The 21,328-nt window shown below is 45.3% G+C and overlaps 1 protein-coding gene across 1 annotated transcript in view; it reads right to left on the reverse strand.

The window, feature by feature from the left end:
* Positions 1-21,328, reverse strand: part of LOC101942773 (transient receptor potential cation channel subfamily V member 6) — a 43,491-nt gene that overhangs the window by 18,222 nt on the left and 3,941 nt on the right. Inside the window, exons 2-7 of the mRNA XM_005281668.4 lie at positions 8,371-8,468; positions 7,408-7,530; positions 5,533-5,673; positions 4,903-5,001; positions 4,483-4,658; positions 1,893-2,039 (exon numbers count right to left, since the gene is read on the reverse strand). Of these exons, the coding sequence (XP_005281725.1) occupies positions 1,893-2,039; positions 4,483-4,658; positions 4,903-5,001; positions 5,533-5,673; positions 7,408-7,530; positions 8,371-8,468 (784 nt within the window). The remainder of the gene's footprint in view (positions 1-1,892; positions 2,040-4,482; positions 4,659-4,902; positions 5,002-5,532; positions 5,674-7,407; positions 7,531-8,370; positions 8,469-21,328) is intronic.

Below are 21,328 nucleotides of genomic sequence, written 5' to 3' on the forward strand. Positions count from 1 at the left end.
ATAATAAGCTTTATTAAAATCCTCTGGTTGCCTAAAATGATGGCAGTGTATCACTGATATTGAACTAGTCCAGTTATGGTAGCAGAGGTGAGGATTCTGTGAGCCTAGTATGGAGCTGAACCTAAATGAATATAAGGGAGTCTAGCTTCTCCTGACCCTCCTATCCCTTGCCCAGGGCCTGATTCTCCTCTCACATCAATGTAAACCAAAAGTAACTCAACTGATGTCTATATCTCACTGAACTGAGTGTAAGTGCAGGTTCTGCTACTGACTTCCTCTGCAACCTTGGACAATGCACTTAGTGCAAAATTGTCAAAAGCACCTAAGTGATTTAAGAGCCTAAGGCCCATTTTCAAATGGAATTTAAGTGGTTTTTTAAAATTTTACCTGTTATCTCTCTGTGCCTTAGCTGCCGGACATAAACATTTCTCCCATTCTTGTCCCTTTAAACTGTGAAAGGACAAGGATTATCTCTCACTATGTATTTGTACAGTGCCTAGCACAATAGGGTCCTGATCTCAGTTGGAGCCTCGAGATACTACTGCAGTGCAAATAACTTATAATAATGGAGTTACAGCAGAGCAAAAGTGGGTGAGTAAGTTACAGAAGGGTGTGAATGGGAAATAGTACTTTAACAGTATGATCCATATATGTATGGGATAGAAAAAGAAGGGCTAGTCTGTTAGTGCAGATTCTGACAAAAAAATATAATTTTCATTGTTTGAGAGAGAGTTATTGCCTAGTATGAGCCCATCATGTTTTCCTCTATTTGGGAAAATAGCTTTCTCGACATTATTTAGCTCATGACATCAAGAATTGTGGATCTGCAAATGCATGCATGTCTTTGGAAGAGAGGGAGTCATCAGAATGTATTTTAAATGTTTGAATTAGTCTCCTGGACTGGCTCTCAGGTAGTTTTTATAGATCCATTTCATAATGTATACTGTCCTCTAAATGCTCACAGATACCAACACATGCAGGGATTTAAGGGATTCTGAATATATTTAAAAAACATAGTGAGGTCAGCATATTTTCCCAGGGCTTCTAGTAGCTGGAAAAGTCATCAATAATTTTGATCTAGGACTATCTATTTCATAAGTGTTTCTAGACTTTTGCTGTATGGAAATTACATAACATAACTAACAATGTGCTGGATTTGTTTCCCCTTCTTATAATTTCAGTATCTATTGATATTTTCCATATATTAGGAGGTCTAGCTCATTATTTGTTGATGTCATTACAATTAATGCTTTAGGACACTAATTGAGCCTTGAAGATGTTTGTGTTTTCTCTGTAAGGAAACCTGTTGTTGGCGGGTATCTTTTTTTCCCCAACATCAAACCTGGATGGGTCTTACCCATTTTGGTTTCTGAAGATAATTTGGAATGTTAGTTAATGAGGGACCGAATAATCAAACTTTGCATTTCTAAAGCACCTTCCATCCCAGGATCTCAAAGCCCCTCAATAATCGTTAAGGAAAAGCTCACAACACCCCATGATATAGGCAAGGAGTATTGCAGCTGCACAGAATACTTCTTATTTATGTCTTTGAGACTACAGAATCAGAGAGCACCTTCTGCTGAATCAGCGACATCGCCTCCTGTAGTATTAGCATCCTTGGGCATACTGAACATGGCAAGGGCCTAAGGCAACATTCTTTAAATCATCCTCTCAAACTGCAAGTCTATGGTGTAACTGCTGTGTAGAATCATATTTGCTGTGTCACAAAGGGTTTGCTGCATTTCACTTGTTCCCTGTCTCAAATGGGCAAGAAGTGCCAGACCTTGTGGACTATATGGAATAGCTGCACAGCTGGAACTTTCAGTGTCCAGTTGGATTTCTCTTTTCAAAACAAACACTTTCTGTACAGAGACTCTGACCCCCCAGTGTACCTCTCTTTTCTTGGTTGAGACAACGAGCTCCAGGAAGGACTGATCTTCACCCCAGGAGTCAATTTCTGTGAGGTCATAGAGGACAGAAGTCATGGGGCCAAAAGTCCACAGAGTGTGCTTTCGCTTCTGCATGAGGTGCTGAAACATCTGAGGAGCAAGGAAAGGGATGGTGTGGAATCAGTCAATGCCCAAGAATTCATGCAACTCATAGTACACATATGCCAAATTGGTTAAAACAAGTTCTGCACTAAAATTTGGCACTGGGTCTTTTTGCAGTTTTCACATCTTTCAAAGGTTTGCTTCTCTGTGACATTGACAAAATGGTTGTTGCTGCATTAACAAACTCTACATCCAACCATCTGCCCCACACACACTATTGAAGCCTCCCCTCGCTCAGAAGGTGTCATTTTTAGCACCTTCAAGCAAAAATAAAATCACAGAAAAGGCAATTTTGGGGATGAAATGTGGGGAAGGATCCAGGCCGTCAGGGCTTTGGATCTGGCCCACAGGATTGCCCCCCGTGGCGCCATGGGCCACGCACCGTTCTCAGAAGCGGCAGGCACGTCCCTGCAGCTCCTGGGCAGGGGGGCAGAGGACTCTGTGCATTTCCCTTGTCTCCAGGCCCTGCCCCCCACAGCTCCCATTGGCCGGGAACGGAGAACCGCGGCCTAGGGAGCTTCGGGGGAGGTACCTGTTTCTTATTTACAATGTCACCTGAAAGTGAGAACAAGCGTTTGTATGGCACTTTTGTAGCAAGGTATTTACGTGCCAGATATGCTAAACATTGGTATGCCCCTTCATGCTTTGGCCACCATTCCAGAGGACATGCTTCCATGCTGATGATGCTCATTAAAAAAATAATGTGTTAATTAAATTTGTGACTGAACTTCTTGGGGGAGTATTGTATATCTCCTGGTCTGTTTTACCTGCATTCTGCCATATATTTCATGTTATAGCAGTCTTGGATGATGACCCAGCACATGTTCATTTTAAGACCACTTTCACAGCAGATTTGACAAAACGCAAAGAAGATACCAATGTGAGATTTCTAAAGATAGCTACAGCACTCGACCCAAGGTTTAAGAATCTGAAGTACTGCCCAAAATCTGAGAGGGACAAGGTGTGGGACATGCTTTCAGAAGTCTTAAAAGAGCAACACTCAGATGCAGAAACTACAGAACCTGAACCACCAGAAAAGAAAATCAACCTTCTGCTGACTCAGATGTGAAAATGAACGTGTCAATCCACTCTGCTTTGGATCATTATCGAGCAGAACCCATCATCAGCATGGACGCATGTCCTCTGGAATGGTGGTCAAAGCATAAAGGGACATATGAATCATTAGCGCATCATAAATATCTTACGACGCCAGCTACAACAATGCCATGTGAACAGAGCCTGCTCCAGGCACCAGCCCACCAAGCATGTGCTTGGGGCGGCGCCTGGAGGGGGGCGGCGCGGCGGGGCCCCGGCCGGGCTGGCCGCCCTCTCCCCGGTGCTCCGGCGGGTCGGGGAGAGCGGAGAGCTGCGGCGGGCTTGCCGCCCTCCCCCCGGTGCTCTGGCCGCCGGGGGCTCTCTGCCCTCCCCCCGGCGCTCTGGCCGCCGGGGAGAGCGGAGAGCCCCGGCCAGGCTCGCCGCCCTCCCCCTGGCGCTCTGGCCGCCGGGGGTTCTCCGCCCTCCTCCTGGCGCTCCCGCTGGTCGGGGATTGTGGGCCCGTGGCCGGGCTCGGCGCCCTCCCCTGCCACGCTCGGGGAGGAGGAGGGCGGCGGGTGGCTTTTTTGCCTAGGGCTCGCCTAGGGCGGCAAAAAAGCCAGAGCCGGCCCTGCATGTGAATGCCTGTTCTCACTTTCAGGTGACTGAACAAGAAGCAGGCAGCATTATCTCCTGCAAATTGTAACCAAACTTGTTTGTCTGAGCGATTGGGTGAAGTAAGAGAGAGTGGGCTTGTAGGTTCTAAAGTTTTACATTGTTTTATTTTTGAATGCAGGTTATTTTTGTACATATAATTCTACATTTGTAAGTTCAATATTCATGATAAAGAGATTGCACTATAGTACTTGTATTAAGTGAATTGAAAAATACTATTTCTTTTGTTTTTTACAGTACACATATTTATAATAAAAAATAATAATATAAAGTGAGCACCGTACACTTTGTATTCTGTGTTATAATTGAAATCAATATATTTAAAAATGAAGAAAACATCCAAAAATATTTAAATAAAGATTTAAATATTATTGTTTAACAGCGCTAATTTTTTTAATCACTTGACAGCCCTAGTTTTTATATTAGAAATTCAGTTCTTGTCTACACTGTTTTTCTTGGAAGACTGTGGCTGACCGTAGAACTACTAAATGTATGACATCAAGAGTAATGAAGGCTAGGTAATGGAGAGAAGGGAGAGAAGTTCCCTGGTCCTCCATGTCTGTGAAGAAACCCAGCAAAGGAAGGAAGACAAGACTTGATATTCCTTTTCTACACAATTAATAGGCTACCTGGATGCCAGTCGCCTTAGACAGAGAACACTTGAGCTACCCATTTCTGAAAGCCTTCTCCTGTGAAGAGCTAACAGTGTTGTGCATGAACTCACCACGGTGTTGCCTTCCACTCCAGCCAGTTTGAATGGAGTGAGCCCCTCATTGTTTGGAATTGAGTCCAGGGTTCCCAGACTCCCATCGCTCTTGTCATAGGAGAGAAGCAGGTTGTACATCTGACAGGCAAAAGTCTTGTTGGGCTGGAGAACCAGGATGTGGAGAATAGTGTTCCCTATGGAGGAAGCAATGTAGGGATCACAAGACATGATACAGACTAGAACAGCTGATGTGCATTAAAAATAATTCTTGATTAACAAAACTAAGGAGCATATTATTGATTGATAACATTAACATCTTCTTACATTTCCCTAGCACCCTCCCAGGAACTGCATGTGGAGTAAAGTAACTGCTCAGTGTGTGTAAGTGTGGCAGAACCTGGCCATATGCAAGTCACTTGGCCCGTGCAGAACTCTTACCCAGATAATCTTGTGCTCTGATGTCAGCTCCATTTTCAATGAGCAACCGGACGATCTCCTCACTCCCCATGCAGGCAGCAAATGATAGAACATGCTCCCCTGAAGAGGAAGAATCAGAGGGAAAATAAGACTCAGACCATGAGGAAATAAGCACACAAGCCAGATGGAGACATGTATGGGAATCTATGCATGCCGATCAGTCTGAGCTTGGGAAGGGAAGAGAGTTACCCAGAAGTTCAATAAATCCCATACCTCAAAAAAGTCATACTACTGAGTGAAACACATCTCCCCCACCCCCCCCGACACACGCACACACACAAAATATGTCAAGATGACAGAATGGGTCACAGCTAGGGGAGACCTAGGCTCTTAGAAGGGACACCGTTTAGCTAGTTGTAAGGTGAGAGAATTGCTGCTAGGATGATTTGTGTTTAACATGAATTGGAGTGCCTGGTAAAAAGTGTGTAACTGACAGTCCTGGAGAGCTGAGCCCTGTATTTATCTAGAGTGGGTATAGCATGGGCAGCATCAGTGCAAGCTTTCCCCACACTCCCTCCATCACCCAATCCTCTAGTAAGAGAGGAGCAGAAGAAACCCAGTCTGTCCTGGGAGCTGCAGACAGGGACGTACCAAAGTAGATAAGGTTATGGGCGCTGCGCCTGAAGAAGAGTCCAGTGGCCCGTGGGCTGGAGACATTGGCCCCCTTCTTGAGCAAAGCCTTCACCAGATTAATGTTCTGATTCACTGCGGCGATATGGAGAGCTGTCTGCCCTGCAACACATGTGCACCCAAATAAAACACATCCTCTGGGAAATCCACCTCCAGCCATTAAAACAGAGATCAGTAATCTGCGCCCAGGTTTATTGTGTGTATGTTGTGAAGTTTAATGGGCATGTGCCAGAAAGAGTTCTGCCACTTGCCAAGAATATGCACATCTGAGATGTTTTCCTGGTGGAGACCGAAGAGACACGTGGGCAGCTTGAACGATGGCTTTCAGTGGGGCAGAGACATGCCAGGCTCATCTGGCAAGTGGACTAAGAGCCCAAATGCTCAGATGAAGACTCTGGTATCTCTCACAGGGAACGAATAGCAGGTTAAGCTGTGACTAGACAGGGACACCATCTTTAATTTTCAAGATGGAGATTGGGGTAAAAACCCCTCTTTAAAAAAAAAAAACTATTTTGGAGAGGAACATTGTTGTTTTGAATCCTAACTTGGCATTCCTGTTTCTGCAATTGCACTTATTCTTTCCTTCCCTATTTTTGAATCTGGCCCTTTAGCACCTTTCAAATCTTTTAAAAAATTTCAGCTGTATATGCTTACCCTCACTATCTGCCTATCTCTTGATGGTTTAGAGCAGGAATGGGGAAACTTTTTGGCCCTAGGGCCACATCGGATACAGAAATTGTATGGAGGGCTGGGTAGGGAAGGCTGGGGGAGGCTATGCCTCTCCAAACAGTGAGGCATGGCCCGACCCCCTATCCAGCCCCCCAGAACCCCCACCCAACCCCCCCTGCTCCCCACTCCCTGACCACCCCCATCGGGCCCCCTGTCCAACCCTTTCTGCTCTCCCCACCCCACATTACCTGTGGGGTGTGGGAAAGGGGGGCTCAGTCCTTTCCTTGTGTGTTTCCCCTGCTTGTTTGGCTGCTCTTCCTAGAAGTCAGGCAGCTCTCACTCCCTGTCTGGGCTTGGCTGCTGGGGACAGGGGCCAAGCATGCTTTGGGTGGAGGGGGGCCCTGGCTTGCTCTGCCCCTGCCCCTGGCAGCAGGCCCCTTGACCACTCCCCTCCCAGAACTCCCCCTGCTCCCCGCCCCCTGACCGCGCCACCCTGGAGCACCAGGTCTGGCGGCGCTATAGCCGTGCCACCTGGCCAGAGCTGCAGCCACGCTGCCCAGGTGCTGGGGCGGGGGAACTGTGACTGCGAGGGAGGCAGGGAGGGAGGCGAGCAGAAGGGGAGGGGTCAGGGACTAGCCTCTGCCCCGCTCACCGCGCTGCCAGGGAATTGGGCTGGCTCCTCCATAAGCCTGTCCCGACCCTGCTCCCTGGCAGGAGCTCAGGTGCCAGAAGAAAGGGTCCTGCAGGCCAGATGTGGCCTGCAGGCCATAGTTTGCCCCCCGCTGGTGTAGAGCCCTTTCCCTTAGTAGTTGAGCAAGGGGAGGGAGGAGTTAACCCTGGGATCACGGAGGACCAGATAATTGAACATCAAAAATCTAATTTAGTATACATAGCATGATAATTATTTTCCACATTCCATTGCACAGCCAGCTGACCCAACAGGGATCAGAGCCTGTCCTTTGTGTATCTGCGTGAGTGTTCCTGTGCAAAGTTCAACCCAAGGTTACACCAAGCAAACAGGAAACATTTGTGGACATGTTTCACAATGCTGTAGTTTAGCAATACAGCAAAGTAGGAGATCTCTAACCAATTGTCCTCACTGGGTAATATTTATTTCCTGACCCTCCAGAGGGATCCCAGTTCAGTCTCATGTCTTGGTGATGGTACCTTCATATAGCTCCGATGTCATCCTCTCATTAACGAGTTCTGGAGCTGCCTCCATCAGAGCCTGAGCAGCCTCCATATTATCATACAAGGCAGCCACATGAAGAGCTGTTTCTCCCACTGCACCTGGAGAGAGTGAGAGAAGCATATAAGTCATCTAATCATTCATATGTATAAGACAAAGCTGAGCAGAGATTTCATATTAATAGTGGGAGCTTTTTGAGTGGGAGTGAAGTCTAGCGAATAGGGTGACTCAGGAAACCTGGGTTCTATTTTTGACTGCCACTGGCCTGCTGTGTGACCTTGACTTTCCCTCTCCATGCTTCTGTTTTCCATCCCATCCTTTGTCCTTCTTGTCTTGTAAGTTGTTTGGGGCAAGGACTACTTCTTACTGTATCGGTGCAGCGACTAACACAATGGGCCTCTGATTTCAGTTGTGGACTCTAGGCACTATTGTAATACAATAATATTCCAGTGTGGAAGAGAGTTTCTCAAAGGTGATGAAGGAAGCACGGCTGGAGATATTTATTTCAGGGAACAGTTCTACAGCAGGCTGGGTATGGCAAGGGAGACTAGAGGTCTAGACAAACTATTACCCAATAAGTCTTTTCCACCTCTAAGTTTCACAATTAATCTAGGAGCTGAATAGTTCTTTGATAGAATAATTGGTACTGAACTAGGAATTTTACTTTGCTGCAGTACTTAGGCCATTGGGTTCCTCCTTTCCTCCTGCTCCAAAAGCCCAGGCCTTGGCCACTCTCCTTCAGCTGTTAGCAGTAAAAGGGCTAAGGATACACAGTCAGGCAGTTCTGATACCATGTACGGGAAGGTAGTGGTGCACACCTACACTGCAGTAGTGTCTTGGCCTCCCCAGGAAGAAACTAAGGACAAATAACCACAGACTCACACTGGCAGGCCCTGCATGTCTGTCATGGGTAGGGAGCAGGAAAGTAGGGGACAATTTACCTCTTTGATAGACATCGCAGGTGCCATCAGAGATCAGTTTCTTGATGGCCCGGAGATCATTCTCCTTGGCAGCCTGGAGAAGTGGAGACTCCCAGATTCTGCAACCAAGAAAAAACAAACAAACAAACAAACAAACAAACAAACGTTAAAAACCACAATTGCACCCACTTCTCTCTGACCTAGAATTTAATTCTTCAGGATCAACATGGCTTTCTGGAGCCAATAGCAACCCTCAAGCTTAGCACCTTTCCACCCTGATAGGTAAGTCATGTGCTTGTTATGCATTGGTGCTACTCTTTGAATTCCCTCCCCTGTACAAAAAAAGAAAAACAACACCACCACGACAGAGACAGAGCTCAATAAAAGAATAACAAGAACTGGGAAATCATCAACTCTTACTGCATTGACATGAGACCACATGGTGGCAGCAGAGGGAAAGAGATGAGAAAGGGTCAGTTATGCTTTGGAATAAGTGACTCCCAAACTGTTTCAATTTCTAGACTGTTACCCACATTTAAAACAGATAGTTTCTTTGTTTGAAAGTGTGTCAGTGAAAGAGGCTAAGAGACTGCATTGACAGTCATTAGAGACCTTAGCTATCAGTAGTCCAGGTAGCTTGGGAGCAAAAAAGCCAGCAACTACATCCCTTTATTTCAGGGATCACTATACAAATAGTGTCTCTTCACTTGGAAATAAAAGGGAAAACCCCCTCTTCAACTCCCCAAAGCTCCAGAGGCACAATTAATGGACTAGAACAGGGGTCGGCAACCTTTCAGAAGTGGTGTGCCGAGTCTTCATTTATTCACTCTAATTTAAGGTTTCGCGTGCCAGTAATACATTTTAACATTTTTAGAAGGTCTCTTTCTATAAGTCTATAATATATAACTAAACTATTGTTGTATGTAAAGTAAATAAGGTTTTTAAAATGTTTAAGAAGCTTCATTTAAAATGAAATTAAAATGCAGAGCCCCCCGGACCAGTGGCCAGGACCTGGGCAGTGTGAGTGCCACTGAAAATCAGCTCGCGTGCCGAAGGCGGCACGTGTGCCATAGGTTGCCTACCCCTGGACTAGGAGCTAAACTGTATCTCGTGCTGTGTGGGAGCTAAAGACCCAAATGTTAATATAAACATCTTTTCCCTATTGCTGAAGGGAATTGTGGAAGTTATGGAGCACTGAAATTGTGCAGCCTGGGTTTATACCAGCTACGGGAAACTGAGCCAGTAAAGCACATGCCATCAAACAAGCTCATAAGAACATCAGAACAGCCATACTGGGTCAGACCAAAGGTCCATCCAGCCCAGTATCCTGCCTACTGACAGTGACCAGTGCCAGGTGTCCCAGAGGGAGTGAACCTAACAGGTAATGATCAATTGATCTCTCTCCTGCTATCCATCTCCATCTTCTGACAAACAGAGGCTAGGGACTCCATTCCTTACCATCCTGGCTAATAGCCATTAATGGACTTAACCTCCATGAATTTATCTAATTCTCTTTTAAACCCTGTTATAGTCCTAGCCTTCATAACCTCCTCAGGCAAGGAGTTCCACAGGTTGACTGTGCACTGTGTGAAGAAGAACTTCATGGATGTTAAATCCTTTAATTTCATTTGGTGGCCCCTAGTTCTTATATTATGGGAACAAGTAAATAACTTTTCCTTGTTCACTTTCTCCACACCACTCATGATTTTATATACCTCTGTCATATCCCCACTTAGTCTCCTCTTTTCCAAGCTGAAAAGTCCTAGCCTCTTTAATCTTTCCTCATATGGGACCCGTTCCAAACCCCTAATCATTTTAGTTGCCCTTCTCTGAACCTTTTCTAATGCCAATATATCTTTTTTGAGATGAGGAGACCACATCTGTATGCAGTATTCAAGATGTGGGTGTACCATTGATTTATATAAGGGCAATAAGATATTCTCCGTCTTATTCTCTATCTCTTTTTGAATGATTCCTAACATCCTGTTTGCTTTTTTGACTGCCACTGCACACTACGTGGACGTCTTCAGAGAACTATCCATGATGACTCCAAGATCTCTTTCCTGATTAGTTATAGCTAAATTAGCCCCCATCATATTGTATGTATAGTTGGGGTTATTTTTTCCAATGTGCATTACTTTACATTTATCCACATTACATTTCATTTGCTATTTTGTTGCCCAATCACTTAGTTTTGTGAGATCTTTTTGAAGTTCTTCACAGACTGCTTTGGTCTTAACTATCTTGAGCAGTTTATTGTCATCTGCAAACTTTGCCATCTCACTGTTTACCCTGTTCTCCAGATCATTTATGAATAAGTTGAATAGGATTGGTCCTAGGACTGACCCTTGGGGAACACCACTAGTTACCCTCTCCATTCTGAAAATTTACCATTTATTCCTTCCCTTTGTTCCCTGTCTTTTAACCAGTTCTCAGTCCATGAAAGGATCTTCCCTCTTATCCCATGACTACTTAAAATAAAACAAGCTCAAAATAAAATGGAACAATTGTAGGAGAAGAATGTCCTTGGCTGGTTTTACCCACACCCCAGGTTCTTGATTATTTCATCAGATTTGTTTGGGTTGACTAAGAACCTGCATCCGCACAGTGCCCTGGGTTTCATCTGTGGTAGGATCCCATGATGAGATCAATCTCCTGAACTTCATAGAGCCTTGCCAAGAGAGTGCAGCCAACTCCCACAATTTTATCATCTGTCTTACAATATTTGGTTCTTTTCTCTAGCCCCAGCTCTGCAAAGCACATGATGATGTGAAATTCCCAGTATTTGATTTTAAAACAGCAAGTTTCTAGCCCTCATGGTTGCAGGGAAGAGTTTAAAACATGACCCAAGTGTCCCCTAAAGATTCAAAAGCCAGGAGGCAAAGAAAAAGAACCCCAAATGTATTATTTTAAAACATCTCATAATTTTTAAGCTGATCTCAGGATTTTTGAACTGGTGGGGGGATGCTGCAGGCCCAGTCTGCCAACTGCTATTGCTGTTTTCACGTACGGTAGCTCACTGCTGATTCAAGACGAGGAGGACCATCAATCTGATCCAGTACACCAGGCGGTGGGATGCTGGCCAAGATGGACCAATGGTCTTAGGTCTTATGGCAACATCTACATTCAGTAATTAGCAAACATGATAAGAAACATTCTGAGAAATAAGCAAAAGGGGAAATATGCTCAGTGAGTTAGCCAGTAGTAAGTGAAAGCCCCACCAGCCCCAAGCATGAATGGCTGCCAAACCAGCATTCTTCCCAAAGCAGAACTGCTGCACTCATTGGGAGCTGCAGGGAGAGTGTGAGGAATGAGTCATAGTGCAGCCCCTCCACCTCTCTAGAGCAGTGGTCTCCAAAGTGGGGTGCATGCTCTGCAGGGGGTGCGCAAGAGGATCTTCGGGGGAACGCGGCTTTTTTTTTTTTTGCTCTGGCAAAAATGGTAGAGCCGGCGCGGCAGGGGGTGCATGCTCAAAAATTTTTTACTGATAGGTAGGGTTACCATATTTTAAGTGTCCAAAAAGAGGACACTCCATGGGGCCCTGGCCCCGCCCCAATTCCGCCCCAGCCCCGCCCCTTCCTGGCCCCGCCCCAACTCCGCCCCCTCCCCTGAACACTTCACCCCCCTGCCCCTCGCCCTCCCCTGCTTCCCGCGAACATTTGATTCGCGGGAAGCCTGAAGCAGGCAGGCAGCTGGTAAGCTGGGGCTGGGGGGCACGAGTAGGCGCGGCCCAGTCCGGCCCCCCCGGCCGAGCGGCTCCTTCCAGCGGCCGTCCGGCCCAGGCCAAGAGGCTCTGGTCCCGGCGTCTCCCGCCTGGCTCGGCTAGGGCCCTGGGGCGCCAGCCCCCGACCCCCCCCCGGCCCTGGCGGCCCAGCACCGCCATCCCACAGCCTCCGGCGGCCCAGCACCGCTGGCCCCCAGCCCCTGGCGGCCCAGTACCGCCGGCCCCAGCCCAGCACCGCCGGCCCCACATCCCCGGCCCCGCATCCCCGGCCCCCAGCCGAGCACCTCCAGCCCCTCCCTCCCTATTTTCCCGGACATGTCCGGCTTTGGGGGATTTCCTCCCGGACGGGGATTTGAGGCCCAAAAAGCCGGACATGTCCGGGAAAATCCAGACGTATGGTAACCCTACTGATAGAGGTGTGTGATCAAAAAAGTTTGGAGACCACTGCTCTAGAAGGCTGGGGAAATTTCACAGGCCACCCCTTGAAGATCTCATCCTGCCCTGTGTCCCTCCAACCTGAGGGTAAGAAGCGGCTGGCTCTATCCAGCCTTGGGAATCTCAGTAGAAAGGGGTCAAGGATAGTCAACAGGAGTGTTACTTTAATCCTACAATGTGGGCTTCAGTCTCTGAAGGAGGGGGCAGGAAAAGGTTTACCTTGTGACAGAGACAGGCTAGAGCTCAGACCCATTTGTAAGGAAGAAGTATCCGGTTTCCCAGGGGGATTAAGGAGCCCTGAACTGAAGGGTTAATGATCACAGTTTTCTGGATAATGAATGAAAGAAGCACACACAGAGAAATACAAATGCATACAGAGGACAAGCTGGTCTCCCCTCACCTAGTCACTTCCCAAGCCATTTGCAAGCTCCCTTCTCTACCCCACTCCTCCCCACCCCACATGCAGAGTTTTAAATTTAACTTTTCACTAGATGGGACTGAAGATTCCCCATTATACCAAATTATTACATTGTCAGATGTCTCCTGGGTCTAAAAAAAAATAACCAGACCCAAACCGTTCACACTATGATGAAGTTTGGATCAGAACTGAAACTTTCATGCCTCCATATAGCAGGCCCAAACAAGAACCTAGTATTGGCAAACCCCAAGTGTTCAAAAATCATGCATCAGACATCCAGAAAATCGTGATTTTTTTAAAGACTAATTTTGGATTTTTTTTTTTTGCTTCTTGGTTTCTGAGCCTTTGAGGTGCACTCAGAACATATTTTTTTATTTCCTTAACCACAAGGCCTAGAAACTTACTTAAAAAAAAAAAAAAGAAAAGAAATCCAAGTTTGTCAGAGTCACTTGACTCCAAGAGCTGGAGCTTTAAGACAAAAGGCCGAGTATCACTAAACTCATGTTGACATTGTGAGATCTGGCAACACTGGTAATGAAATCCTCATTGGGTAAGTTCCAATTTAGATCTGAGTCTGGATCCAAACTCTGTAACTTTGTCAGATCTCTACACGTGTGTAATGTATTGGGAGGAGGGATAGCTCAGTGGTTTGAGCATTGGCCTACTAAGCCCAGGATTGAGAGTTCAGTCCTTGAGGGGGCCACTTAGGGATCTGGGGCAAAATCAGTACTTGGTCCTGCTAGTGAAGGCAGGGGGCTGGACTCAATGACCTTTCAAGGTCCCTTCCAGTTCAAGGAGATAGGATATCTCCATTTATTTATTCATTACACTTATTCTGATTTACCTAAAAGAGGCCTTAGCCCATATTGTATCTTGTTTACACTGGTGTACTAGTGAGAGTAAGTGCCACTGATGACTGTGGAGTTACTCCAGAGTCATGCTGATGTGAGAGCAGAATCCAGCCTCTTTTGTCTCTTATATGGCACTGGCTCCTCTTTGTCTCTTCTCATAATCTAACCACTGTTGGTGGAGATCCTTGTAGCCTGAAATTCAAAATGAAAGTAAGATGGCACAAACCCCTGTAAATCAAAATCATAGAGTTCGGGACAATTTTAATGTTACGTCCCAAGTCTATTACTCTTAGATTTCCTCCATCTCCCATGGTTTACTATTTAGCTCTAAGGTTTCTGTGGGTTCAGGGCTCTGTTTGTATGAAAGGTGCTGCACAAAACAAAAGGTGCTTCATATTGTTAATAGAACTGGTGGAATTTATCAGAACACATTATCCAATGAGTTTACCCGTTTTCTGTTTGTGAATCATACAATATCCAGCCCTGGTTTCTGCGAATGTATTCAATCAGTGGTTTATGGGAACAAATTTCAGCCTATGCAGTGTTTGCATACTGTTTTCTTCAACTCTTCACTATTCATGAGGAGCCTCTAGTGGGTAGTCCACACAGGATAACCAACTACTAATGTTAGCATCTAGCAAAACTTCTCCTTTAGTTTAAGTAGTTCTATCACTCCTGATGACCCCTGGTGGGGCATTACAAAGTGGCCAATGTGTTACATACTGTTAAGTCTTATGGTATCATTTCCACTCCCTGATGGGATGACCAAACCATTTTAAATACAGAAATAGCTGATAATGAACTATGCACTCTGCGGGATGAATTTCTGGATTTTAAAATTCTTGAAACATTTGGGACTCAAGAACATATTCACCAATACACCCATGGTCAGTTACCAGGCTACTTATGAATAATACAGCCCATCGAATCATAATGGAAGGAAGTAGCCTTGTTTGTTCACAAAAATCACCTTGCAACCCGCTCTGATTATTAGAATGGACAGTCCCAGAGATGAGAAGTAGCACACAGCCGGGGTCTCTCAACAACCCGTTGAATGGAGAACTGACATGAAAATCCACACCACACCATTAACAGGGAACTTGCAAGGAAACTAATGTTTTAAGTTGGAGACATTGTGAAGTGTAAAAATCAGATTTATTTCTTGATGCAATTTTTTTATTTCAGTCTCTCTGTTGGTAGTACCACCTTAGAGCCCTGAAACTAAAAACTCTTTTGAAATCCACTTTTTCATTCTCTTGTCTAGTCACACCTGGAATGTGACATTGAATTTGGGGTATCTCTGTGCCAGAAGGATGTTAATAAACTGGAAGGAATTCAGAGAAGAAAAAAAAATCAGGAAACATTAGAAGAATAAGTGGAAAAAATGAATAGTTTGATTAAGTCGTGTGTGTGTGTGTGTGTGTAACTACCTACGCATATTTGATGGCTGCAAACAGCAGGGAAGGGAGGAATTGAGTACAGCTAGGACTTAGAATAAAGTGGTGAAAATGAACAAAGAGGTGCGTTTCCTACTGAATATCAGGAAATATTTCCTGTCACGAGGAAGCAGTGTGAGCCTCATTGCCTGAGTTATTGAAAACAAGGATGAACAAAGCCCTGGAGAACAGACTATGGGGAACAATCCTGAATAAGCCAGGGAGTGGTTAAAGTGTGATCTTCTACGTGTCTTTCTGATCCCTAGCACATATTCAGTTACAAGAATGCTTTGTTTAGCCTACCTGTATATGTTGTTGCTTAAAGCAGGTGGACTTGATGACATTATGGCTAGGACCAGACAAGGGGGGGAGGAAATCACACTTCAGGAACATAACCTGCAGGACTCAACACAAGTGAAGCAAGGTTGCAAGATGTAGTGCTGTCAGGATTTTGGCCCAGGAAGATCCTGTGCTCCTGGAAAAGTCTAACCCCTCAAAGCACGGCTAAGAAGGCATTTGGACTGCTAGAATGAACTGCAGGAGAAGGGAGGATTGGGCAACAGACTGTTCTGGGAAGGCATGGACGCAGATGAGCTTTTGTAGCACCTTTTATACTAGGATCTGTATACCCCTTGCAAACTACTAATGAAGCCTCTGAGAGACAGCCAAGTATTAATTATTATCCTCATTTTATAAAGATTAGACCAATTTTTTTCAAAAATACCCTCTAATTTTAGGGGTCTTGAGTTGGGCACCCAGATCAGTGGCCATTTTTTGAAAATGTGGACTTAATTTTTTTTTTTAATTAATGGAGATGTCCTATCTCCTAGAACTGGAAGGGACCTTGAAAAATCATCAAGTCCAGCCCCATGCCTTCGCTAGCAGGACCAAGTACTGATTTTGCCCCAGATCCCTAAGTGGCTCCCTCAAGAATTAAACTCACAACCCTGAGTTTATCAAACTAGTGCTCAAACCACTGAGCTATCCCTCCTGTGACTTACCCACAAGAAAATCAGTAACTCAGCCAGGACTAGAATCTTGACAGCTAGTTCCCTTCATTGAACTATACTACCTCAACTTCACCTACCTCCTAAAGCCATGGTCTACATACTTGCTCCACATGCATCCTCATTTAATTTTCTGGCACCTAACAGGGGAAATTGGCTGTCATCCAAACCATATAATTATAACTATGAACCAGACTTTTATAAGCTACAGCAGTGCTCCAAGTGTGTAAATATCAGGAATGGGGTGAACCAGTTCAGATAATGTGAAAAACAAACCAAAAAAAGTCACCAAACCTTGGGCCAGGTGAAAATATTAATTATTTTTGGAATATTTTAAATGCTAACTAATTTTTACTCTCTGTTTCACTAAGCTGCCTCCTCTGGCTCCACTTTACATGATTGGAAGACAGGAAGGCTGTTTACGCGTATTTCTGGTCTGACCAGTGGCAAGAGCAGGGAATTTCACAAAGGGAAACCAGTTCCCGCCCAGGATTTCTAGCCTGCTTGCTCAGACTCCAGAGGTTTGGAAAAGCCGAGGAAATTGAGGATGCCTCCTGGGAGCTGCTAAGACTTGTCCTTCATTAGTGAACACCCCTTTATAAGACCGCACTGGGATTGTCCCATAAGCAAGCACAACCCCACCACACCACAGTGTAGTGTGGGCAATGAGGAAGATCTTGAAACTTAAACTGGATTCCTTGTAGCGAGGGAAGGAAGGAATGTGGCTGTTTGCAGGTGCTCCTCGAGTCTGTGTGTCCTGTGTATCAAGGCTATGCAGTATTTATTAAATACAATTATTAGTAAATGACTCGGTAATAAATTGCAGAAGTCACACTTTGTTTTTCATCAGCTGGATGGGGGTGAAGTAAGGAGCAGGGGAAAACCCAACAGGAAATAGCAAGGATGGGAGCATGTGGGTCAACTACTGAGTGGGAGAGTCACTATATCCTCCTAATAGAAATGGTTCCAAACACGGGATTTCACAAACATCTTCTGCTAAGTCTTCCATCTGTACTGACAGCTTCTTCGCCAGTTCTTTAAAGAGTTTTCAAGCTGAACCCTGGCTGACAGGATAAGGAGGGAAAGAATATGGGCCCAAACCATCCCTAAGATAACCCCATAGAATTCAGTGCAGTTTACCCCAGGGGAATTTGGCTTTATGGGATTTTTTTGAAAATAAAGAATTTATATTTGCAAAGCCAGTGTATTGATTGGAATGAAACAAAACAGCTAGTGTGTAGTCAGGGGTTTTACACCTGAGACCGGGCTCACCACAGGGGCATCAGTCTAGTCCAAAGGATGAGATCTGAAAAGAGTAGCAGCAAGAGGTCCTTGATGCTGGATCCACCCCCACACTCCTGCTGCACCTCTGACAGCCAGGGCCGGCTTTAGGCCAATTCCACCAATTCCCCCGAATTGGGACCCGCGCCTAAGAGGGCCCCGGGTCCAGTGGCAGGGCCGCCGGGGTGGGGGCAAGTGGCCAAGAATCCCTTCCCCGGCTAGAGGCTCCTTTTTAATTTTTACTCACCCAGCAGCGCTCCGGGTCTTCGGCGGCACTTCAGCGACGGGTCCTTCACTCGCTCTGGGTCTTTGGCAGCACTTCAGCGGCAGGTCCTTCAGTGCCACCGAAGACCTGGAGCGAGTGAAGGACCCACCGGCGAAGACTAGGAGCGCCGCCCGGTGAGTACAAGCCCCACGTGTTTTTTACATGTTTTTTTTTTTTCCAGTCATCCCTGCCGGGGCCCCGTCAAAACTGTTCGAATCGGGCCCCGCACTTCCTAAAGCCGGCCCTGCTGACAGCTGCAGATAAAGCATCAGACAGAATCTTGAAACCTACCAGCCTTTACTCCCTGCTCCTGTAGTAGCATGTAATACCATGCACAGCTCTAACGTAAACAGGGCTAACACACAGATTCAGAAGTAGCCCACTGGCCCAAGCTTCACTCCTCTGCACCCATGGTCCTCAGCACAGCCATGAGAGCAGAAGCAGCTCATCACTATGAAATCACCAACAGACACTCCTCCCCCTCCTCCCACCAAACTCCCTCCTCCACTTGTCCAGCAGCATGTAGCCTTCAGGTGAGTTAGAGAATGATGAGAAAGGCAAAAAAATATGAAAAGGAGCAAAACTACTTTTCTATCAGAAAGCCAAGATGAGAAGGGAAAGAATGGAGAGAAGATGAATGGGTAACCATTTGAGGCATGGAGACATGGGACTAAGGGACGGGGAACCCAAACTTCAATGCTTTGGAACAGAGGCTTCAAGGAAAAAGATTGGGAACTGCATGTGAGTGAGAGAGAAAGAGAGAGAGATGGAGAACAGCCCAACTGCATGTCAAACCCCATTCTGATGCAAGCAGAGATTCTCCTGTAGTTCAAGTGTTGGGGCTTGTGCTTTTGGGCAGGAGGCTAAGAATCCATGTTTTATTCCCGTTGTCACTTGTAAGCACCAAAAAGCCATAGTGTTCCAGCACAGTGACAAATTTGAAATCTTAGGTGGCCTCAGGTTTGTTACAATAAGTATGTTAGGTATTTCTAAGGTGCCTATCAGCCTGAATATGTGAAAACAAAGTGTAGCAATAAAACTCAGAATAAATAAAACTCATTGTGTTGCTGAGTTACTAATTACAAATACTTACAGACAAGAACTTGCAAACCAAGGCTTCCCCCCTTTGAAGGTTAAACTACCCACCCTGCTTACAAACAGAAACTCCTCCCCAGGGATAATATCCAGTCAGGAACCACATCCCAGGACTCCTCCACTAGGGGACCGAAAGTGTGTACTGAGAGACTAAAGCTGGGCCAGCAATTCATCATGGATCCTTTATATATTCACCAAGACAATAGCAAGTTTAAATTGTTCTCTGAAACTTATCTCCCATCCTTCAACACAAATCTTAACCCCCTCAGTAAGAACCAGCTAGATCTGAATCACAGGACCCACATATCTTCCTTGGAGGTCTTCTTCATTAACCTTACCACCCAGTCCTAGAACAGCTCCACTTCCCTGACAGCTGCTTGTGGTGGAGAAGCACTTCCACTCCTTTCCCAGAGAAAACATGAAGGCCAAGATTTAAAAAAATTGGCTGCATAGAGCTAAGCTCCTAAGTCCATATTTAGATTAAAAAAAAAAAAAGAGGACTCATGTTCACAGATGTGGAGCACATAACTCCCACTGACTTCAGCGAAGGCTGCTTGCTCAGCACCTTTGAAAATCAGGTCACTTATTTACTACTTCTGAAAACCTTGGCCTAATGTTTTCATTGGGGTGCAGACACAGGAGATGTAAGAAGAGAGGTGCCTATCACACAGCCTGTAGGTTGAGTGACAGGCCATTTGTTTGTGTTCTGTAAACACTGTGACTGACTCCAGGGGAATGTAGCTTTAGCTCATTGGCACATTTAGGCCTTAAGTCACTGATCATTTCACTTAGGCCAATGAAAAGCCAAAGGCTGATACTAACTTTCAGACACTGTGAACTAGTGGCTAGAGTACTGGAGTGGTACTCAGAAAACCTGGGTTCAGTTTCTGGCTTTGTTGGTGACCTTAGGCCAGTCATGTGCCTCAGTTTCTCAATCTCTAAAACATTACCAACTTCCTTTGTAAATTGCATTGAGATCTACAGATGAAAAATGCTATTGCTATTGTTGCCACCGGCGTAGGGCAGATTGGATCCATTGATTTAGGGGCAAAAGACGCTGTGTATCCCGTCACAAATCCTGAGCCATCCAATCTCATGACATAAAGCTGAGCTTCTTTCATACGGCTATGACACGGAGTACATAGAGTAATTAAAGTACTTCAAATGGAAAAAAAACTGCATGGATGAGACTAAAGAGTCACACAATTCCCCTCCCCCCCCCCCCAATAAACCAAGCAAGGTAAATATGTGGCATTACCAAAATGCGTTGATGGTGGGAGGGGTATAAACTTTTTATTGGCACTACTTCAGAATGACCTGCATAGCTCTCTGCAACTTAGGTAGGTTGTCCCAAAACTCATGGCAACAGAATCTTTATAACACCCCATGCTATTTATATGTAATTATAATAATGCCTTTAATTCCTTTTGTGCCTTTTAACAGATGATCTCAAAGACCTTTTACACACATTAATTAATTAAGCCTCACAATATTCCATGAGGTACAATAGGCATTACTGTTCCTATGGCACAGATGGGGCAAATGGGAAGCGTGCAGAGGTGAAATGATTTTCCCAGCCAAAGTCATGTAGTGAGTCAGTAGAAGAAATGGAAAGAAACCCAGTTGTCCTGGTTCCCAGTCACCCGCTTGCTCTAACTCCTCGCCTGCACTGTATACCCAAGTTTTATGTATTGGAATTTTTTTTGGTGTTCAGTGGAATTCTCTTATGGCGGGGTTCTCAAACTGGGGGTCGGAACCCCTCAGGGGGTCGCGATGTTATTCCATGAGGGGTCGCGAGCTGTTAGCCTCCACCCCAAACCCCGCTTTCCATCCAGCATTTATAATGGTGTTAAATATATAAAAAAGTGTTTTTAATTTATAAGGGGAGGGGGTCGCACTCAGAGGCTTGCTATTTGAAAGGAGTCACCAGTATGGAAGTTTGGGAACCACTGTCTTATGGCGTAGTTTCTATAAGCAGATTCCAGAGATTTTGTATAAATTTATTACTTATCCTGGAGAAAGCCAGCTAAGATCAAATAAACTTCTTATTGCGACTACTTCAGAATGACCTGCATATCTCTCTGCAAGTTATGCAGGTTGTCCCAAACTCATGGCAATAGAATCTTTATAACACCCCATGCCATTTACATGTAATTATAATTATACCTTTAATACCTTGTGTGCTTTTTAACTGATGATCTCAAAGTCTTTTCACACGCATAAATTAATTACGGTAAGCCTCACAATGTCCCATGAGGTAAAATAGGTATTATTTTAATCTGAATTATTTTTAGCTCCTAGCTCGCTAAAATCCCAGGCTAAATGTTGCTTTTTTATCAGTTCTCCTTTTTCGCCTTTACCATGTCCCATCAGTTGGGGTTGGAGACTTTTGTTCTTTATCTCCAAGCATTCTTGTCAAGTGCTTCTTCCAAGCTGACACCAACCTTCTTCATGTCCTCCTTCAGCA

Source organism: Chrysemys picta, chromosome 1 (assembly GCF_011386835.1).
Source record: "Chrysemys picta bellii isolate R12L10 chromosome 1, ASM1138683v2, whole genome shotgun sequence".
Lineage (NCBI taxonomy): Eukaryota > Metazoa > Chordata > Testudines > Emydidae > Chrysemys > Chrysemys picta.